Source organism: Bidens hawaiensis, unplaced genomic scaffold (assembly GCF_021521415.1).
Source record: "Bidens hawaiensis isolate Kalapana, Puna unplaced genomic scaffold, B.hawaiensis_p1.1 tig00055914_1, whole genome shotgun sequence".
Lineage (NCBI taxonomy): Eukaryota > Viridiplantae > Streptophyta > Magnoliopsida > Asterales > Asteraceae > Bidens > Bidens hawaiensis.
Window position 1 is genome coordinate 38,955 of NW_027506353.1, and position 22,286 is coordinate 61,240.

The 22,286-nt window shown below is 33.6% G+C and overlaps 1 protein-coding gene across 1 annotated transcript; it reads right to left on the reverse strand.

The window, feature by feature from the left end:
• Positions 1-1,482: 1,482 nt before the first annotated feature.
• On the reverse strand, positions 1,483-11,370 carry LOC143617613 (uncharacterized). Its single transcript, XM_077090119.1, has 10 exons — positions 11,180-11,370; positions 9,687-11,118; positions 7,310-8,608; positions 6,052-6,365; positions 4,494-5,938; positions 3,631-4,027; positions 2,794-2,947; positions 2,404-2,507; positions 1,744-1,835; positions 1,483-1,660 (listed from the first exon to the last, which is right to left on the reverse strand). The coding sequence occupies exons 1-10, from the start codon at positions 11,368-11,370 to the stop codon at positions 1,584-1,586; spliced, it is 5,505 nt and encodes a 1,834-aa protein (XP_076946234.1). The 3' UTR covers positions 1,483-1,583.
• Between the last annotated feature and the right edge of the window lie 10,916 nt (positions 11,371-22,286).

Here is a 22,286-nt window from a genome sequence, read left to right on the forward strand (position 1 = left end):
GATTTTTTCGTAGAATTTAAATTGAAATTAGGTTGTATGACTCGTGACATTTACCTGAAATTATAAAGTAGAATATTAATGTTTATGTTATGGAACATTTGATATTTAATTTATAACCGAAAATTTTAAATGTCTTACCAGAAAATAACAAATAATGATAATAACCATGATATCTCCGTTTTTTATTAAAAAACTATAATCAAATTTTCCGTAAATCAATCGGGTAAATTACCTGAAATAATAAAGTTTTGTTATAACATTGATATTATGAAATATTAGAATTATAATTTATAACCGGATAATTTAAATGTGTCTTACCGGAAAAACGAAATAATGATACTGAATATGGATGAATCTGATTTATATAGAACCTAGAAGAAATACATGTATAACAAAAAAACAGGAAAAATATTAAACTTCAAATAAATATAAAACACCCATTGTTATATGTATAACACATAAACGGAAAACTTACCGGAATAACGTAAATACTTACAAATATTAGCTTCATTGCCGTTTTTGATTTATAACCTTAACAATGAAAATAATGATAAAAAGGTTAGATCTACAATAACAAGAAGAAAATATGATGTTGCCGAAAAAAGATATAACCTTGCCGGAAAATCATATAACATTGTTGGCCATTAAAGTATAATATATAACCTTACCGGAAAACGATTAATCTCGATATACATTACCGGAATATAGAAGATGATGGAGTTGGTAATTAAGCCGAGAGAGAGAGAGAGAAATTAAAATGATTAAAATGATGGTGGAAAATTCTAAAGTTTAAATAGTGTGTGAGATGACACATGACAGTATAATAGAGACTCTTAGAATAGAAATTTGGTGAGGTGGAAGCCAATGTGGATAGCCTAGTAGAATGACATGTGACAAATTGTGTTGATTTAATAGATTAGTAAGATAAGACCATGTGTAGTGGGACGCCATCCCCTCCCATGGAGTCCCATAGTGCCGGGAACACCGCCCCCGGGGCGCTATGGAGGGGGGGAGGTGGAATGTGATTGGTAGCTTATTATTTGTTTGTTTTTTTAATAATAATAATAATAATAATTGATATAGGCTTCATCCACTAAACACATTTTAGCCAAAAAACCCCATGTATGATGTGGCGCCTCATGGGGCATAACGCCCCCTCATGGGGCATAACGCCCCCATAGAGGTTCCATCCACGACACATGGTCAAATGATTATGTGGAACCATTCATGATGTTTTTACGTACACAGTATATATGAAGAATGATGTTTATGATGGCGGTGTGTACGCAGTAGAGCCATCACTGCGTGAGTCAAAACGAAGTTTTGACTATAGGAAAGTCGACCAACCACCTACGCATTTCAGATGGACTCGACTACGCATTTCAGATGGACTCGAATATGCCATTGGCAACATTACAAAAAAATTTATCTCATCCACCTAATGGAAGAGTTACTGAATCAAAATGTTCACAGATATCAAAATTGCCAAAATACAAGAATCTACAAATCTGGTTGAATTCTGAGATTAATAAATGAGGTTTGGGTGCAATAATTAAAGCGCGGTCAACTTAACTTGCATTTGGTTACACTTTTCCTTCATACTGGAAATTAATTTTGTAATCGTGTTGAAGATTTGCCAAAGTGTTTCTGCAAGGACCCTCTGAAACACAAACAAATGACAGGTTAACATTGCCTACCAATAATTCTGTTAACATTGCAGATAATGAATGATTAATTTACTACCTCCTAAAACAGTATGAAGATATTGTAGATCATCGGGCGAGCATGCATCTATTAAAGCATAAACACCTGGTCTCAAAGCTTCATCTATTTCCCTGCAATAAGTATTTATCACGGCCTTGTCAATGATTATATGATTAAGGTTTTGCATAATAAGTCGGTTCAAACAAGAAAAGAACAAAACGCCCTAGCACAAACATGTCAAATGTTTAATCTGGATAACATGAAGGCTGGTAATTACTAGTTAGAATGGGAAAATGAACAGGTTGAATAACAGGTCATTTATGTACAATCAAGTTGACTGATGCCCACAGATGAATCCATGTGAGGGCCCCAAATGGCATGTATATAAATGTTATAAACTTTTATAAAAGATTTTCTCATTTTTTAAAGTAACTAATGAAACTTTTAAGAAAAATTAATTTTTATAAATGTTTTTTTTTCTTTTTCGTCTTTCTACTTCATATAAGATTTAAGATTTGCACATATTTAACAGCTTGTAAAAAATATATGTAAAAGGTGATGACGAAGTGTAAAGGAGATTTTGTAAGCAAATTTTTTTATACTTGCAGTTAGGATAGAGCATAATCCAATTAACCCGTTTAGAAGTAAACGATTTAAAAATGTCACCGCTGTCAGTAATGCTGCAAATTAGAAACTAACCTCATGATGCCAGCTTTCAGAGGACCGTATCCTGAATACAACACTATGTAACTTGATAAAAACAGCCGACAATCCTGCCCAATAACATCTTTCTGTTGCCGTATCTGCAATAAAATAAAAACTAGATGCTGAAAAGAAGATCTTGATTTACCACAAGTCCACGACTAATTAAATTTTGATAAATAATTCATTCTAGTTGTAACTGATTATCTGAGTTAAATGAAATTACTTATTTACCCCTCTTGTAACCTGATTTGAAAGTTTTTAGTACCACCTCATAAACCGTACTCGAACTACCTAATGATATCAACTTTAAACAACATAGCTGCATCCAGACATACCCCCCCCCCTTTTTTTTTCTTTTCTCACTTCTTAAAATGAGAAACAAACCTCTTCATAAATTCTTCTGAGGAAAGCACCACATTTCACTCCCTCTTGTAGGCTCCACACCAAAGGGCTTTCTTGTACTTTGTTTACCATTTCCAAACAATGAAGAAGAATGGTAACAGAAGCTTGGAGCAGTGCAATGTGCTGTAAACTTTCCCTGAAAGTTGCATGCAACCTTTATTAACATAACGCATTCACCTACACATGCTCTTAAGCAATCCTAACCCAGTTACATACAAATGGGTCTATCCAGGTATTATTTTATCCATAACAAGAAAATGCTCAAAAGTTGTTCAAAGTGTACTCTAATGCACTAAACCCCTTAAATCATTTTAATTAAAAGTTAGATAAATATTGAAATAATAAACTTCATTATTATATCCGACAAAAAAAATATATATTCATAAAAAGGAGAAATTTTGCTGAATTGTGTGTGGTTTAATCCTTTTTATAAGACTTATTGCAAAGGTCTTTTTTATAGAAAAAAAAATAAATAAGGACTCAGTCATGCAAAAAAGGACCTTTAACCTGATATAAAACAGTCATGCAAAAAATGACCTCTAATATTATATAAAATACAATAATATTTTTATATGTTGAGATATAATCATGCGAAAATAAAGTGTGGACTTGTGTGTCAATTCAGAGAAAACCTGCAAATTATTTAAATAGTATAAAATTGTAATCATGCATAACAAACTTTTGGTGAAAATTTTTTTTCAGGACAATCAGACCCATACCAAAAAATGACCCGTTTTGACATGTTGCAGCCCATCCAACCCACCCATTTTACCCCTGTACTCGAAAAACACCAAAAGTTTTAATCATTTTTATTGTAACCTTTTGTGATGCCTGAGAAAAGTGTACAGCATCCTGCAACACGCTGCATATAATTCAACCGAATATTGTCGATCTAGAAGCTTGTCACTCATGCTCTTATTTTTATCTTCAGAAATTGTTAGCGGGAGAAGTTTTTGAAAAAGCGTTGACGGAATACTAAGGGCTTGTGCCACATGGCACGCGTCCATTTGATAAAGAGCATGTTTTCCCGACACTTTAGTAAGTACTTCAATACACATAAGCACAACAGATCCAGAATCAGGATCAACACGATTATGTGTATTAGAAATCGAGCTTTTGTAGAAGATTTGTGGACCCTGTAAATGATAAATAATGTTGAAGAGGCAACACACTGAACCCAAGATATCTGTTTTCACCGTGCTTAGACCCTTTCGCTCTGTTAAAACAACGGTAGTCATAAGTAAACATTATAATATATTTTCTACTAATAGCAATTCTGGCTCACGTACAAACAACTACATTGATATGAGCGTATTTTCTTAAAGATTGAGTTTGCTTGGGGCACTACAATTATCAAATCGACCCCAGAATTCAAGTTTGTTTAACTCTAACGGGTCAGAAAAAGGCTGCAGAAAAGAGGTCAAATATGCCAAAAGGATCGACAGTTGTCCAAAGTGTTTTAAAGCATTAAACCTCCCATGTCAATTTTAAAAAACCCAGAATATATTTTTTTATAATCATAAACTGACACTAATCTTTTCTAAGAAAGTTGACTTTTTAAACAAAACCGTTTCATGCTCACCCAACATATGCCAACAAATACCCATTTTGAGCCGCCCGACCAGCCCATCTGGCCACATCAAATTTCAACCAACCTATTGGAAGATGCAATAAAAATTTACCTGTAATGGCTTCAAGAACAACATCCAAACAATCAACTCCCGCTGCAACAACTGAAGTAACTTTTCCACCACTTGAATTTCCAGTATATATTTGATAATTGCTTTCATGCAGCCCAATTAGAGCTTTTTTAATAGACTGCACTGCAGATGATATGTACAACTCTGATGGTTTACTCACAAAAACTTTAAAAGACAGCCTTAATCTGTTTTTGAATTCATCTAATAAGCTAGAGTATGCAAATTCAGGATCATTCATCGTCTTTGTACTTGATTCAGTTTCATGGGATTCTAAAGTAGCTCTTTCCTGTTGTAAAGAGATGCATTTCCCAATAGCCTTAAAGTGCAAATCAACCAACTTCTCGTAAACTTTTGTAGGCAAAGTAGAACTAGTTGAATTAAGATGATTCGCCAATTCTTCTAGAAATTTCCCGATCCCATCTAAGAAGACGAAAGTAAACTCTGATGGTGCTTCTGTGTTCTTTGAGAATTCCAACAACAAAATTTCTGAAATTGCTATAAATATATTAACCAAATTTGTTGACAATGAAGTTTTGATCAGTAAATTCAGCTTGAGAATGGCGGAATATGCAATAGATAGCTGTCTGAAGAAAAACGCCTCTTCAAGGTTTTCCCCCGCCAAAACCCTGCTAAGAAAGATGTTATTTACACGCACACTGCCCGTATCCACATCTTCTAAACAGAAACTTCTAGAAGCTTCAAGTAGCTTATCATCTTGAAGAACCAACTCACACAAAAACTTCTGCACAAAAGCTGTGTATGTATCGATGCAGAGTTTCAACTTGTCAACGGGCTCGAACTTTCTTCTTAAAAATATGGCTTTTAGATTAATATTACGTGCGTCCATGTGGCATAATGTAGATGAGAGGCCCCACAAGAATCCCTGAAAGCAAGCAATAACAGAAGAAAGCCTCAAAACATGGCTTCTAGAAGGTTTCTCACTTTCATGGGTAAGCAAGATTTGTGAGTGGTCTTTTAATGCATCGGCTACATGTATTACAAAGTTGCTTGCATCATTACTATCTTCTTGATCAAATGTTGGTGCAGGTGTGGCCTTCTGTTGAGAAGGTTTCCTAGAGGATATAAGAAAATGGCTTGCATGGACAAAACTACCCTTGGCTAGTGTTAAAAACGCATATGATGTGTAATCCATCAGTGAAAACATAAGATCGTTCACATGGGTGTTTTCATCTTTTGAAAATATATGTTGCACAGAGTGTAATGACTCTAAAAGCCATAAAGCAGGAAACTTGCCTTCAAAGTGTAAGGCCCCAAGTGATTGCTGACTGGATTCCAAATTCTCTTCACAATATGTAACCATTAATGTTTTCAGTGTTCTTCGACAGCAAATAAAGAGACGTAAGAGCTTATAATGGTCACACGGTGAACGATCGTTGCTATCCCCTAATAAAGTACCAACTATAAACCTAACATAAAATAAAAAATAATAAGAAAATAACATGTTAGATTCTGACTTGAATAGGTGAATACTAGTTAAATGGGCAAAAGTGTCGTTTTACTTGTAAGATAAAGGGGTTACCTTTCAAGGTTTAATATACAAATTGCATAGAGAGAGAATGATTTAGAACTTATACGTCTTTTTGGCATCCAAGTGAGAAAATAAAATGACGTTTCACAGGCTGTATATATCATCTCAACTGATGGATCAACTTCTTGCCGACTGCCAATTTTCCTGATATTGTTTGAAACAGCTGATGGGATTTTGAGAGAATTTAAAACCTCGGACCATTCGGGATGTTCTTGTAATTCAATATCGACTCCATTACTAAATAACGGAGACACCAACTCTTTCAGAAACTTGATAAAGCTTGATGCCATATGCTTCCTAACAAACTAATTAAAGAAAAAAAAACAGCGTGAATAGTATGAAATGCATGTGCTATTCAAACAAGACTATAAATAAAATAAAAAACTAACTAGAGGTGGCAATTTCAATCCAATTACGTGTGAATGAGTCAGTTTGTGTTTTGTTTAAACAGACACGGGTCAAATTTATTGCCAGCTAAAACAGAAACGAGTCTAACAGGTTGAAAGTCACCAATTTCTATATATAATGCATACAACCTCCAAAAATCGTTTTATCTAGAAGTTTAAACGAGCCACGGCCCTCGGGAGCCACTCGACATTGGCTCGCCAAAAGCTCAAACTGAGCCAGCTTAAACAAGCTCGAGCCTAAAAAAGCTTGTTAAATAGGCGAGCCCAAGTCCCAGCCTCACTTATCGAGCTCGATCCGGCTCGGGGCTAAACCAACTGATTATCTGTATAGTTTTTATTTAGTATATTAAATATATATTTACATAATAATTATCATCATATATCAAATTATGATAAAATAAAAAACTACATATTTTAGAATATATATATATATATATATAATCAATAACTAAAATATTTATAAAAAACTAAAAAGATATACAAATAACAATTAATAAATAATAAACGAGCCAAGCTCGAGCATGAAAAACTACTAACGAGCCGAGATCGAGCTTTAATAATAGAGCTTGAACCGACCCAAGCTTGAGATCTCGTAAATTAAATGAGCTTGGGCCTAGTCGAGCTCGGCTCGTTTATACCCTTAGTTTTATCCATTGTTTGAATTATTATTGCATTTACACATAACACACAAACTGCTTAAAAACTACATAGACGGACCAAAACTAAAAACTTATCAATTTTAACCAAGACACATTTGACCTGTTACCCAACCTACTATCCCACCCATATTGCCACTTCCAATATTAAATGTACCAAAAAATTATATGTTAAAACTATCTTACCTTTTCCTCATATAACATTGTATTGCTAAGAAGCTCCAATGATATTTCTCGACCCGTGACTGTCTTCAAGTTATAAGCTTTAACAGCATTATTACACCCTCCAAACTGCTTGAAACTATTGTTCGCATATGGAAGAGAGCTTTGAAGAAGAATTGTGAGAAACATCTTCAGTTTCTTTTTAGTCGCGTGCATACTCCAAATATCAATATTTTGGCAAACAATGCACCAAATTGCACAAGGCAATGACTTCTTATCGATTGCAGCAACCGCAATATCCCATGAATAATCCAGCTGGCATTCTTTCAATAAAGAAAAATACCCCGTCATAACATTCACAAGACCCGTTGCCTCTTCTGTTAACTTCAAAAGCCATTTTTGCAACCGCTTATTTTGTTTACTGTGAATACCATCTTCATTTTCATTTCTCTTGATAATAAATTCAAAGGAGTTGACCTGCCGGTTTAAGTCAACAAGCCTTTGAATAATCATAGCATTCAAAACATATGTTAAAGGAGAAATATCCGCCACATTTTCCTTATTAAAAATGTTGGAAATTGCTTCTACAATGTAAAGAAGTGAGGCTGAAGATTGGGAAATCCAAGAGAAATAGCCTTCGTCCTTTTCGGTTTTTTGTAACCAGTCATTTGCAGAATAAGCTGTAAAGGTATCTCTCATCACTTCTGACATCTTCCTAGAAGTAGTTGGAGGGGCAAGACTGACAGCCTGGCGGTATAAACTTCTAGAAGACAGATAAAGACGAAAAAAGAAAACAAAAATCCAATGAGAAGAAATTAAAACTGTTTCATCTTTGAATCCAGAAACTTCCAACAGAAATTTGCAAACTCCGTCCTCTTGTTGTGAAATCAAAATACTCGTAACGGGACGAATAACCGTCATCAAATCGTTTAATGAAACTCCAACAAGACTACTGTTACCAGCAGTGACCATTAACGAGTCAAGAATTAGAGCATACACTTCAGATAACCCGTTACCAAGAACCTCCGCTTTCATATCTTGACATGAATTTACTGAATAACCCTTCATCCATTCAAGGGTTTCAGAAAGATCAGTAGCTAATTCTTGGATACACAAACTTACTTGGCCTTCAGGTATGGATTTTATAGCATTATGAACAGAAAGCCTTAGCTCTGGTGAGCATAATATCAATCTCAAAGATTTTGTCCATGATTCATGATATACAGAAGATCTAAAAGATTCTGGATTATTAATTTCAATCTCTCTTGCAGATGATACCGAACGCCTGATTGCTTTACAGAGTGCAAAAACAGAAGTACTCACCTATCAAATACGAATAGTTTATGTCAGAAAGTCTTATTTCACCAAAAACATCCTTGAAAACTTATTAACATTGGTTCAAATTAGAGGTAAAAATGAACAGGTAGGACAATGGGTTAGCGCAAAAGAGGTCATTTGTTAAGAACAGGTGGGTCAGGTCAGACCTAACCCTTGACACATTTGTCCTGATTCTTTTATTGAGGTTTATAAACAATTCATGTGTTAAATATGAATAAAAAGGTATGCAATAACAATTGCAATCTGATTCTTTAATAAAAGAATTTAAAGATTTAGGCAGTTGCAATAAACTCAAGGGATTTTTTATCTCGTTTCTAATTTAAAATTCCAAAATTTAACCTTTTAGAGACAAAGTGTAACCTGAACTGACCCGCTTAAACGCAAATGGGTCAAAATAGCCACCTCTAATTGGAATATTTGTAACAGAAATAAAGATTGGTTCACAGATTTAAACATGCAGAAAAAAGTTTACATAGACATAAAAATGCACAGTTTTAATCAAGGAATATTGGATTTTAATAATCCCTATTAAATGGTATTGGCCGATAATAATCCCTATTCGTTTTATCACCATTGGCGGTCCCAAATTCAAAAAACTGGCCCCTAATGGTCCCCCGTCAAAAATGACTTAACGGCGTTATAGTTTTTTCAGAATTTCGAACCAATGTTTTAGGGCTTTTGATCGTTAGGAGGATACGAGTCGACTGATGTAAAACTTAGCTCGAAACAATGATCCGAACGGCTTGATTTTGGTTAATTGTAAGCTCAAACACCCGAATTGAAGCATTGTTTCGTCATTTTGAAGCACTATTTCAAACTAAATTTTACACCAATCGACTCGTATCCTCCTAACGATCAAAAGCCCTAAAAAATTTGTTTGAAAATCAGAAAAAACTATAACGCCGTTAAATCAAATTTAACGGGGACCATTGGGGGCCAACTTTTTTGAATTTGGGACCGCCAGTGGCGATAAAACGAATAGGGATTATTATCGGCCAATATCATTTAATAGGAATTATTAAAATCCAATATTCCTTTAATCAAAAGAGGATAGTTTACGAACCTGACGAAGCTCACTGTAAAGGTTAACAATGTGGCATCCAAGATTAATTATTTCAGAAATAAGCGCGGACTTATCAGCCAAAGTGTGTCCAAGTGTCCCATACGAAAACATCAAAAGCCATAAACTTTCTAGATCATTCCCAAGAACCTCATAATCAATTTTTAGTAAATAGCTTATGCATAAAACAAGCTCTTTGGCTGTTTTACCATCAACATCAAAAGTCAATGGCACTATTTGATCTAATTTAACAGAGAGTAGCGTTATCTTATCGCAAATCAGTTTCAAGAAATTACCACAAGCCCCTTCGGATGTATCATCCACCCTTACATACACTTCCTCTTCAATTAAACTGATAAGAATTGAATTAACTGACTTGAGTGTGCAATGAACATCTTCTATCACAGAGCCAACTTCCATTTCATCTTTAAGGTAGGCATCAATATCACCTAAACATGGTTCCATAACTTGTACAAAGAAATCAAATAATGACTTCCGAATCTCAGAACCGAAGGCAGGTTCATTTTGACTTTTAATACAATGAACATACAAGCGGAAAAGCTCTCCCACGCCAAATAATGCAAAAGTTTTCTTCTCCGTGACTATTCTTCCCAGTTTATCAAACAAGTGTCTGTGGAAGCTTTTAATTAGTGTTTTTGAATCTTTCTGCTTTCCATCATCAGAGACCTTATACTTTGTTAAGCTCTGTAAGCTCATAAACCCGTCAACGTGTGACGAGTGAAATAATCCTTGACACAATACTTGTTCATTTAGCTTCAACAATTTACTAATCCAAACATGATTCGTGTTAGTAGCTGATTGATGCGTCACATGCAGCAAATACAACAAAGGTTCCAAGAGTCTATCCACAAAATCATGAAAACCGCTCTTCTTATTCGGATGAAGCCTCAAGAACTTGGTGAACGGCTCAAACACTAAACACGCCAAACGCAATACAACTCCATCCGGCCTACTATCCTCAGCCTTGTTGGTAATAGCTTTCGAAACAAGCTCAAGAACCGTACGGACAACCAAAATCCACAAATCCAAATTCTCATTCGACACACCCCCGTGTGACACAAAGACCGAGGAAATGCAATCAAGAATTGTATCATATAAAGTTAAGTCGTCATCCTTAAAATCTCTGGCAACGCAATGAATGACTTTTAAGAAATCCCGATTAACGGTGATGGAAAGATGTCGTTTTGCAGCCTGATGCAGAGAGAACTTAAAAACGTTCCAGCATCTATAATCTAAACAAGAGCCAGTGACACCAAAGTGAAGCTGAAGTTTTTTCTGTGCAGAAATGAAGGTTGACTGGACCCAGTTATTAAGAAAAAGAATTACCCTGTCGAAACTAACAGCCTGAAGTGAGTCATCTTCCACATGATGATTAAACCCTGATTTCACAAACCCATACGCCAATTCTACTTGTCTGCATAAAAATTCAACCCATAAGCGTAAAAAAAAATAAAAAAGAGAGGAGTAGTTATTACTTGTGAAGATGTGGGTTTTGGTCATTGAGTGACAAAATTAACTGCAAATTTCTCCACGGAGGAGATGAATCTTCTTCTTCGATTATTATTAGTTGGTTTTTACGAGATGATTTTGACGGCTTCTCGTTGGAATCAGGAACCTTTCTCTTCTTCTTCATTGAATTCGATTCTGCTCGCTTGGAATCCGCCATTGATTTTCAATCAACAACTTATTAGGGTTTAGCGTTTTGCTTGTTAAGGGTTTTATTTTTATTTTTATTTTCTTTCGAAACAGGCCCTTGAAGATTCAAGTAATGTCATTATTTTTTTTTTCTTTGGAAACATTTAGAATTATAACCATCCGTAATATGTAATTGAAATACTGGGAACGAGAATAACGTGGTAAACGTAGTATTTAACCAACGAAATACGAACATGTAAATTTGATAACGCATTGTGTTTGAGAATAGATTAGATAAACGAAACTGTTATATATCAAAATATCAAAAAGGTTAACGAATGTAAATCTCTGAATAATATTCAACGTAATTTAACAAAGCGAATAAGTATGATGTACGAATTCACGTTTCGTAAAAATACAAATGAATATGGATCCAAAATCAATGGACAATCAAAATAAACTACGTAAACAATATTCTAAAGAAGTGGATGTAAAAGTCACTTTGGGTAAGTTCGAAACATACATGAAAGAGAAAAATAAAGAAAACTAAATGTAGCTTGCGACGCTTGTCTTCTCGAATATAGGTTTGTTTGTGGCATGAAGGTTGCCGTGGAAGGTGGTGCCATGATTTCATAGCTGAAACTCATTGGCGTTAACGAAGGAGAAAAAAGGGAAGGAATATATCACATAGGTTGTAAATCGTGGTGTTTTTATATCTCATGGTTAAATAAGATTATTCTATTTTAGTTAGGCAAAACGTTTTTAACTAGCGCTAAAACTTGAAAATTTTATGAAATCCTTAACGTAAAAATATAAGTTTTCTTTTGGCCAGCGGCCTAGGAAAGAGATTGTCAAATAACCTGACTTGTTGAATGAAATATAGTCTCAAAAGGGCTTAAGATTTGTTTGAAACAAAAAGTTTACTTTTAATACGGTTTGAATAATAATTACATTATTATTAGAGGTGAAGATAATACTAGTAATAATAATATTACTAATCATAATAATAATGATAAAAGTATTATTGAATAAAAAAAATAGTTTCAAAAGGGCTCAAAACTTGTTTGAAGCAAATACTTTACTTTAAATATTATTATATAATAGTAGTGACGATGATACTAGTAATAATAATATTACTAATATCAATAATAATAAAAATATTAACAATTCTAATAATAATCATATTGATAATTACCGTAATAATAATAATGATGGTGACGGTGATGGTACTAATAACAATAGTAGTAGTAATATTAATAATGATGGTAATATTAATAACTTTAATAATAATAATAGAGGTAATAAATTCTTTTTAAAGAAAATCAATTTGACTGAAGATTAAAATAACTAAGGATTTGGGATTAGGCGCGAGGCGTTAATAAAAGAAATAAAATGTAGGGAAGTATGCAAAAGAAAATATAGACGAGTTTGATAAGTTTTGTAAAGATCTAAGTATTGGAACTGGAAAATCGTGTAAGGTCGACGAAGGATGCGGGGTGAGGATATTGCATGGCGGAAACAAATTAGGTCTTCCAAAGTATAGTGGGTGTGCTAGGGTCACCACAATGATAGTAGGCTTGAAGCATGAGGTCAAACATGTGACTGAGACAAATGGTTAGGTACAGGTCTTGCAAATGGGTGATTGGCGTTGAGTTTGGGTGGGTTTTAGCAATAAGTGGTAATTGAATCTACCACAGATTGAAGTACATCAACGTTTCAGGGAAGTAAAGTGGTAGGATTTACACATACTGTACAAAGGGTGTGTTTCAGCGCGAGGCTTTTCGGTTGTGTTTAGCTTGCGTTTCCAAGAATGGTGTTGGTTTGAATTTGAATTTACTATAGCGATGAAGGTGGGTATGGTTAATCATAGGTTGATTGGGATCGCAGAGGCCATTTGCTTGATAACTCGGATTGTTATTTTGTGGGTTGAGTGCGACAACTAAGAAAACGAGAAGGCATGATACGAAACATGAAGAATTCATGTGACTTGGAACGTAAGTATGAAAACGACTAATAGATACATCAATAAAAACAAGTACAGAAAAGTAATCGCATGAAACAAATATGAAATCAAAATTGGAATCCCCATGAAACGTTATGAGTTTTCACCTTTCAATAAACGAAAACCTCATAAATTATTGAATAATCATATGGAAAAAGTATTAAACTTAACAATATAGTGAAATCGAATTGAAAATCGAGTGTTCATGAACCACCCTGACTTTTTAAATTTTCACTTCTAAAACATAAGGGTAAATGAATATGGAAATAAGGTAATCGATTTGAAATTCGACCATTCATGTATCATCATGACATTTCGAATTTTCAATTCTAAAACGTAGTAGTAAATAAATAAAATAATATAGTAATCAAATCGAAATCCAACCATTTATGTATCACCATAACTTTAAAATTTTCAATTCTAAAACATAACAGTAAAATAACAAAGGAATCGTTTGAAATCCGGTTATTACTTTGCAAACTTTTAAAAGTTTAAGCTGTAAATGAGCGTATAAATAAAGAAAACGTGTCACAAATTTTTTTTTAAAACTTAACTATTCTCGTATGAAAATGCGTAATTAAATATAACCGAAAGCTAGGTATTCGTGTGCAGACTTCCAGCTAAAACACATTGTAAAACATAAAGGAGTGCAACCATATTCTTTTCACAAAGAGAACATGGTCGCGTTAGAAAACTTAAAGTTGTGATTCATATGGCGTTGAAAGTGGTATGCTTTGGCTTAATAGAGTTCATGCTCTTTCCTAACTTTCCAGGTAAGCAACCGGGTCCCGCGTCTGATTGGGATTTATATGCATTGCTCATCCTTAGGTTTCAATAACCTTGGTGTCAAGAGTTTCGGAAAACAGGCACGTCCCCCTTACAATTTACTACATACTCGCCATATAGAACCATCTTTAAGAAGAATAAATATCGGAACACAATAATAAAAATCAATAATTGAAAATGTTGGAAAACTCTTTGTTTTTAGGCATAAGCCTTGGACTTGTGTGTGCTTGTATAATTGAATCATCAGTATAATAGTATTTGCGTACAAAAGGCATAAACAAATTAATAATAACCAAATAATGTGCATTGAACAATCAAATAAGGCTCACATAATTTCTAATCATGCAACCTAAACAATTAGACAAATAAACTATAACCAACTAGAACACTACGTCTAATGTCCTATCTTATAGTCACGGCTTTGAAACCAATCTGTAACATCCCAGCTAAAGCAAAAATGCCTGAGTGTGACGTACAGATTGCCCAAAACACATGTGACACTATTAAGTGACAATATTATCATTAATTGATTTAAACATCAAGTACACAAGTTTGTAACAAGACATACATGGAAAATTACAAGAACAATTTTACAACTTATCCATTTATTGATATACCCTAAGTTCTAATGTCTTCTTCATGTGTCAACTTCGAATAGACGTACCTGTAGCATATATATAAAATAATGTCAACTATATGAATAGTTGGTGAGTTCACACAAGTTTTGATATAAGTACATAAAAATCCACAATTCCATGAACAAGTGTAAATGAGCAAGTAAGGTCCTTTCCAGTTAGGATTGTGCACCAATGTACTCGGATAATAGCGCAAGTAAGTATCCTTTCCATTGGTAATAACCTACGTACTCGGATCGGGGGTCCCTATTCCACTCATAACATCGAGGTCCTGAGTGTATAGGGGGGGTGTATGATCATACTTAATGAGGAAACCATGAGCACGTAATCTTTGAGCAAGTAAACAAATCAACACACAAGTCCATGTAACGAATTGTAGTTTGTAAATAATGAATAAACGAAATCGTAATATTGATAGGATATATATGCTACCCCCAAAATATGTGAAAGCGTTAAAAAGGGGGTGTGAGAAACTCACCTTTGATATTGGAGACAACTTGAAACAAATAACCGAAATCGAGTTAACAAACGAATCAATTGAATCTCACGAAACTATAAATAATAACGAAGATATAAAAAATCAAGGACTAGTAACCAGAATTATAAAGTTAATTAGCTTATGGTAAATGGGGACTTGGGGATTTTTAATGAGTTTAACAAAAATGAATAAATTTAAGATAAATCATTTGATGTTTATTAGTTGAAGAATGATTTGTAGACAAATAATTATAACTTATTAATATAAAATTAAATAATAATATTAATAACAATTTATGATTAAACATTTGTTTCTAAGTAACATAATTAATTAATTAATTCTCATAAATAGGACTTATGTTGAAATAAAATAAACAATAATTAATTTACTCAATTATTAATTCAAATATATGAATTATGTTATATCTATTGTAAAATATTTTAAATAAAAGAAATTTTTATAAATAATCTTATTTAAAGAAAGTTTATAAGTTATGATGATCAACGAATCATAAGATTTAGATAAATATATATTCATGTTTGTTCTTGCAAAATAACTAGGCTTGATTCAAGATTTAGAAAAATCAAAGTGTTCATCTTGGATATTCATGATCATAATGATTCTTAAAACCAAAATATAATATTTTTATGATAAAAGTAACATTATCATGAAGCACAACTTATGAACAAGTATGAACATTCAAGATAAAATAAAAAAAAAGCAATAAAATGCTTGAAATGGTAACAACTTAGTTGTTAGTGCTCTTAAACTTAAGAAAAGAATGGATTGAGGTGTGAAAATAATGGAGGATTTGTCCTCCTTTTATATTAAAAATATAGAGTTGTTATGTCTTAAAGAAATTATAAAAATTAATCATATTTAATATAATTAAAACACAAATTAAAAATTGTTTAATAGGGTATTCAAAAGGTTTAACTATTTTAATAAATTTTATTGAATTAAAACATTCATTAGTTTTTATTAGTTAAGTAACATATGAAAAGATGATGATAATAATAATAATAATAATAAAATAGTAGTTGTAGTTAAATAATAATTATAGTAAATTGCATGGGACATGTACTTAAATATTTGATCTTGATTATGAATGTTTTAAATGAGTATGTAATACTACAAAGGTAGTGAAATGTATAATTACATAGATATGATCACATAAAATACATTAATGAAAATTGAGATTAATTAATAATATTATAAAAATATATATATTTAAATAGAAACAAAACCGAAAATTTAAAATGGGTCGAGTTTTCGGGTTTGAAAAGTAACGAATGTTACACATCACAAACTTCCACATGCTACTACCACCACCAAGACGACCAAAAACAAAGAGAGTTGGCAGATGGACAGACTTGGACCCATGAGGTGGTGGCCGACGATGATGGCAGCTATAATTTGACGGGTGTTGAGCATGGGTTCCACCTCCGAACGCTCTAATCTTTCTTTTCACTCTATGGTGTCGCCCGCCATCGCCATAGTTCCCAAACTTTAGCGCCTTAAACAATCATCGTAAGGTTTCTCACATCGGTGACGACGGCGATGATGACAGTTTCCAATCCGACAAGTGTTGAAGCTAGATTCTTTTAAGATTGCCCGTCTTTTGGCCATCACCAACTGTGCAAAATTGGACAAAATTATTTCTATGAAGAATAATAATTGATAATAGGTTAATGGTGAAGAAGATTAATTGTAAAATGGTATGAGTGTGTTGAAGGCTTGAAGTAGACGAAGGGGGTGTTTGGGTGAACTTTTAGATTTGTTTATTTGTTTTTTGAAAAGCAAAAGCCACTTTTGAAAACCTCCATTTTGAAGCTTTTGAATGAGCTTTGCCAAATACCTTTTGCTTTTAAACAAACAAATAAGCAAATAAACAAGTTTTGGAAGCTCACCCAAACACCCCCGAAGTCATAAATAGAAGAGAAATGAGGTGTGCATTTTTGTTTTTGTGTTTTTATTTTATATTAATATGACCCACTTAACTTGTGGTTTTTTTTTAAACTAAAACATCTTAATTTTAATAAAATAAGGGTAAAATAGTCAATTAGTTTTTAATGAAGGTAAATTGGCTTCATATAATCAAAACAATGTCTGATTTACAAATATAAGTCTCAACTATTTAAATGGAAAAATATAATCCCAGCTACGCATGTGGGTGCAAAATTAACGAAAAGTTAACCAACCGTTAGTTTTTGTGACGTGGCATCTGAGTTGTCTCTTAACCGGCCGACGGGGATGATGGCGGGGCCACTGAGTTATCTATTAACAAGCTGACGGGGACGATGAGTTGTATCTTGTGGAGGAATATAAAAGGTCGATTTTTAAGCCCTAAAACACCAAATTGGGATCGTTCAAGAACCCTAGAAACACCAAATACATGGAATTAAGCTCGTCTTCCACTTCTTCATCTCGTCGTAAGAAAAACCCTAAAAGGTTTAAGATTGATTTTGATGGGAACGTGTATTGTAATCACGATTTGCTTTCGATTCGTAGAATTGTTGGGCGTAGAAGTGTTTGTAATGGAAAAGAGTTCTATGGATGCCCTTTATGGCCTGTAAGTACTCCCATTCTAATGTACCAATTAGCATATCAGTTGGTCGATTACAATCTTTGTTTTTGTGTAGACTGAAGACTTCAAATTCTTCATGTGGAAACAACAGATTGATGAGTTTTTGAAGGAGCATGGTCAATGAATATGCAGAATCAGAAAATAACAATAACTTGAAGATTTAAAGATGGAAAAATTGAAGTTGCAAAATATACTTTTGCAAGAAGAAAACCAGAAACTAAAGGATTTATGTGAGGTGAAAAAGAACAACGGGAAGATTCAAATTGTGTTAGGTTTAATAGTTTCGATGATAGCAATATGTTGGATGTTTTAGGTTTAATATGCTTGTTTCATCCCATCTTTAATTTATGTGCCGACTGCAATATCTTGAGTTAATGTATGTTGACTGCAACGGTTTAATCTACTTGGACTTTGCATCAGTTTGTTATTTGATTACAATGGTTTAATCTAGTTGGACTTGACATCAGTTTGTTATTGGACATTAGTAAATAAATTATCTGCACTAACTAATGTGGAATATCACCAATGTGACAATATGACCAAATAATCTGCACTAACTAATTTGCACATATTATGTGACCATATTATGACCACATTATGACTTCAGCAGTATGACCAACATACCCTTATGCAAAAAGTCAACCTATGACTTTTGCTTAACGTCGGTCAAATGACCATTATACCCTTAGACAAAAACAAATATTTTGAACTTAATTTCAGCATTACATCCATCCAAAATAACCATATATAAATTCATCCAAAAAAACCATACATAACATGTTACTTGTTCACATCCAAACATAATCAAACCTACTTGTCTTAAAACAAATTACATCCATCCAAAATAATAGGTTACTTGTCTTAAAACACATTACAACCAAATTCAACATTATTCAAATAACTTTTTGGTCTCCCTTGATCTTACTCCTTGACTCCTTGTTGCAATAGATGACTGTGTTGATTGACTTGGCTGAGTTGACTGCTTTGTTAAATGGATTTCTTGACCTGGCCTTGGTGAATCTACCCTTTAGTAGTCTGTCCCATTCGCTTGGTCTTTTAGAACCTAACAAGCATAAATGTGACAAATATACATGATTAAATAACCATCAAAACAATATTATTACATCAAAACATAAAATTTACTAGAATAGCAGGTTGACTTGACTGGGTTAGAACACCCTTAGTTGGTGTTGGTGTTGGTTTTGGTTATACTCTTGGCCTTCCCCCTTGGGTTTTCACATGTGTGACCTTTTTACCCTTATGTTTCTCTGGACACTTCTTGACGTTGTGTGTTGTGGACTTGCAGTATCTACATTTCATGACAATTCCATGCTTAGTCAACTTTCATGGCTTCTTTGCATCTTCATGTGGGTCTCTTTTCCTATTTTTATTTGGCCTTCCAGGCATTTTCTTCACTGATGGTGGGTTAAGAGGTAAGTCTGCATGTGGCCAGTACCTTTGATTGGCAAAGGCGGAATACTATATTCATAAGCGTTCAAGTATTGCTCCTTAAGATAACGCTTATTAACAAAACACTTTGCATTCATTTTCAAGAACCCAGCTAATGCACAAACATGCTTACATGGTATACCAGTTAAGTCCCACCTTCTGCAAGTACATGACCTTTCACATATGTCCACTACAAAGTCTTCATCAAAATCACTTAGTTGGAGCACAAATGTTGATTATGGGTATATTCTACATTTTTGGGCCCAAGTTTTCTCTTTATTAATCTTAGCATGGACCTTAGGAAAAAACAGCCACACTTGTTTGTAACATATGTGTGTGCCTTATGGTTAGCCTGCTCATTACCTGCACCATAATATCCTCTAACATAACAATGATATGTTTGGATCTATCTTCAACTATGGTTCCATTGAATATTTCTGCCATGTTGTTTACTATCACATCACATTTGGTATTAGTTTCAAGAAAACACATTGAGAAATATTAGGATTTTGTTTCGTTAAGGATTCCACTACATCACGTGATATGCCATACATCTCCTTCATAGTAGCATTGAAATCAACTTCGGTATAAGCCCTACATGCCCTCCAGAAAAGTTCCTTGTACTCTTCACCCTTGTAGTCTTTATGCAGTTAGCATAAATATGTCTTGCACAGTTTCTGTGTTCAACATTCTTCCACACCACATGAACAACATTAACCAGTCCCTATCACATCAAACCAACATATTAGTATATGTATGTAAATGTGACAAATGATTAAGTCATTAATACCTTCTGTTGGTCTGAAATCAATGTCCAACCATTCCCACCACCAGTCACATCTAAACACTTACTTAACCATAAACCACTCCCAGCTATCATTGTTTAACCACTGCCCGTGCTACAAAATACATTTGGTTGTTTGTATCCCAACCAACAACAACCAATAATATACCACCCAAAAATGTTTTAAGGAAGCAACCATCTAAGCATAAAAACTTCGTTTAACATGCTAGAAATCCCCTTTTCAAACCATCAAAACATACAAACAACCAGAAAACGAAAGAATTATATATTAAAGCTTCTATATATGAACCCAAAACTATATAATCATTAAAATTGAAGATGTACCTGAAAAAAAATACTTTATTGGGGATGCTTCTAAATCCTCCCTATCGTATCCTGGTGGGGCAGTTACCGGTTCAAATCTTGAAGTTGGGTTTATATGAACTAAGTTTGCTGTAATGATCCCTCATTGACCATGCAACATTTTATAAGCACAACTCTTGGCATATAAGCCATCCACTTGTATATAATCACATGATACTTTTCTCTAACAAAATCTTAAATTTATTTAACATACCTGTTTGGTTTTGCTTTAAAAATTGGTAAAAACTCCGTAGCAATGTATGAATTAGTCAATTGCCTATTCTTTTTCATGTTCCATCGGCAGTTGTGTTAATTTGTTATAATTTAATCATGTAAAATTTTTATTCTAGTATCTTATGAACAAAACAACTTGAATGGACACCCTTTTACATACTTAATACTTATTATGCCACCTTTGTTCTTGTTACTAGAAGAAACATCCAGATTCCTTCCATTTGCCACAACATATTTCTTCACAACTGATCTAAAAGCCTCCCTACTTACAAAGCTTATTCCAACATATTTGCCCAATCAGTTTGCTTGCTTACAACTGGAACATCTTCTTTGTACTTGTTCCCTCTAATGTCATCATCTTCACTATTTCCAGGTTTGTGAACATCACCATTTGAATCTTCATAGTTGTTATATGTGTTTAACTGACTGGTCCCACATGACTTAACAAGTTCAACCATCTGCATCTTCATTAATAGTTCATTTCAACAAATCATCAAGAAGTTTTTTTTTTCAACAACCTTTTCATTCACTTGTTTTCTTGCAACAATAAGCTCCTCAGATCCATCATCATTTTCACACCCCGACTAGGGGGCTGGACGTGACGATTGAATACCAATCAAAACACAGCGGAAATAAGGTAACAAATGTACATTAAGGCACTAGTTCAAAGTTACAATCACATGTCTAATATAACTAAAAAACTAAAAATTCAACTACCATCTAATTGGGTGAAAATGTTCTACTATCCATCATGGCTTCTTCAGGTTAAGCTCTATGTTCAACATAAGTCTTCTAAAAGGATATTCTATCTCCAAGCGAACTCTTGTCTAAGACTCTAAATCTCCATATCTGAATAAAAGTACCTGAACACATGCTTAAAATAATTGGGTCAACTAAAAAGTTGGCGAGTTCATGAGTTTAAGTTATGAAGACATATGTATAAAAATGATTTAAATAGTATGGTGCACATTAAGCAAGTTCAGAATCAAAACTGTGTCCACGACCCGTGAACATCTAAAATAAATACCCCTTACCCATACCCCTTATTGTTATGGGTCAAATTACACTTATGTCTGACCAACATAAGTTACAAATGGCGCGGATATTATGTCACAAGATATACATTTTATCATTCAGCGGGTGGTCGTCCCATGATATAGGCCCACTGTGTGCGAGGGTCTCCCAGATAGTACTACCCATATATCTCGTGGCTCCTTTCGGAGTTAATGATTGTGTTACAAAGTCGGGGATTGTTTATGGTAGCTAAAATGGTCTTGATTAATAATACACTAATAAGTTTAAAAACATATAGAATCATGCTACGCCATAAACGTCTCCATTTGATAGATATCCCTAAATGCATATAACATGTCACTAAATGTAATATGCATCATTTTATATGTGCTCGTGACCTATGTTGCATATGTTAATACCCTAACTAAGGTTGTTTGGGATTGTGTTGGTTTAACGTGTCAAGAGTTGTAACAACATTTCTTTATTGAGAAAGTGGTAATATTATGTGTTTTACTATATGGTATTATTAGTCACGTGACAAGATAAATAACAAGGTAGATAAATAATATCTTACCAAGTTAAAGTTTCTAAAATTAAGAAGCTTCGGTTTTCAAC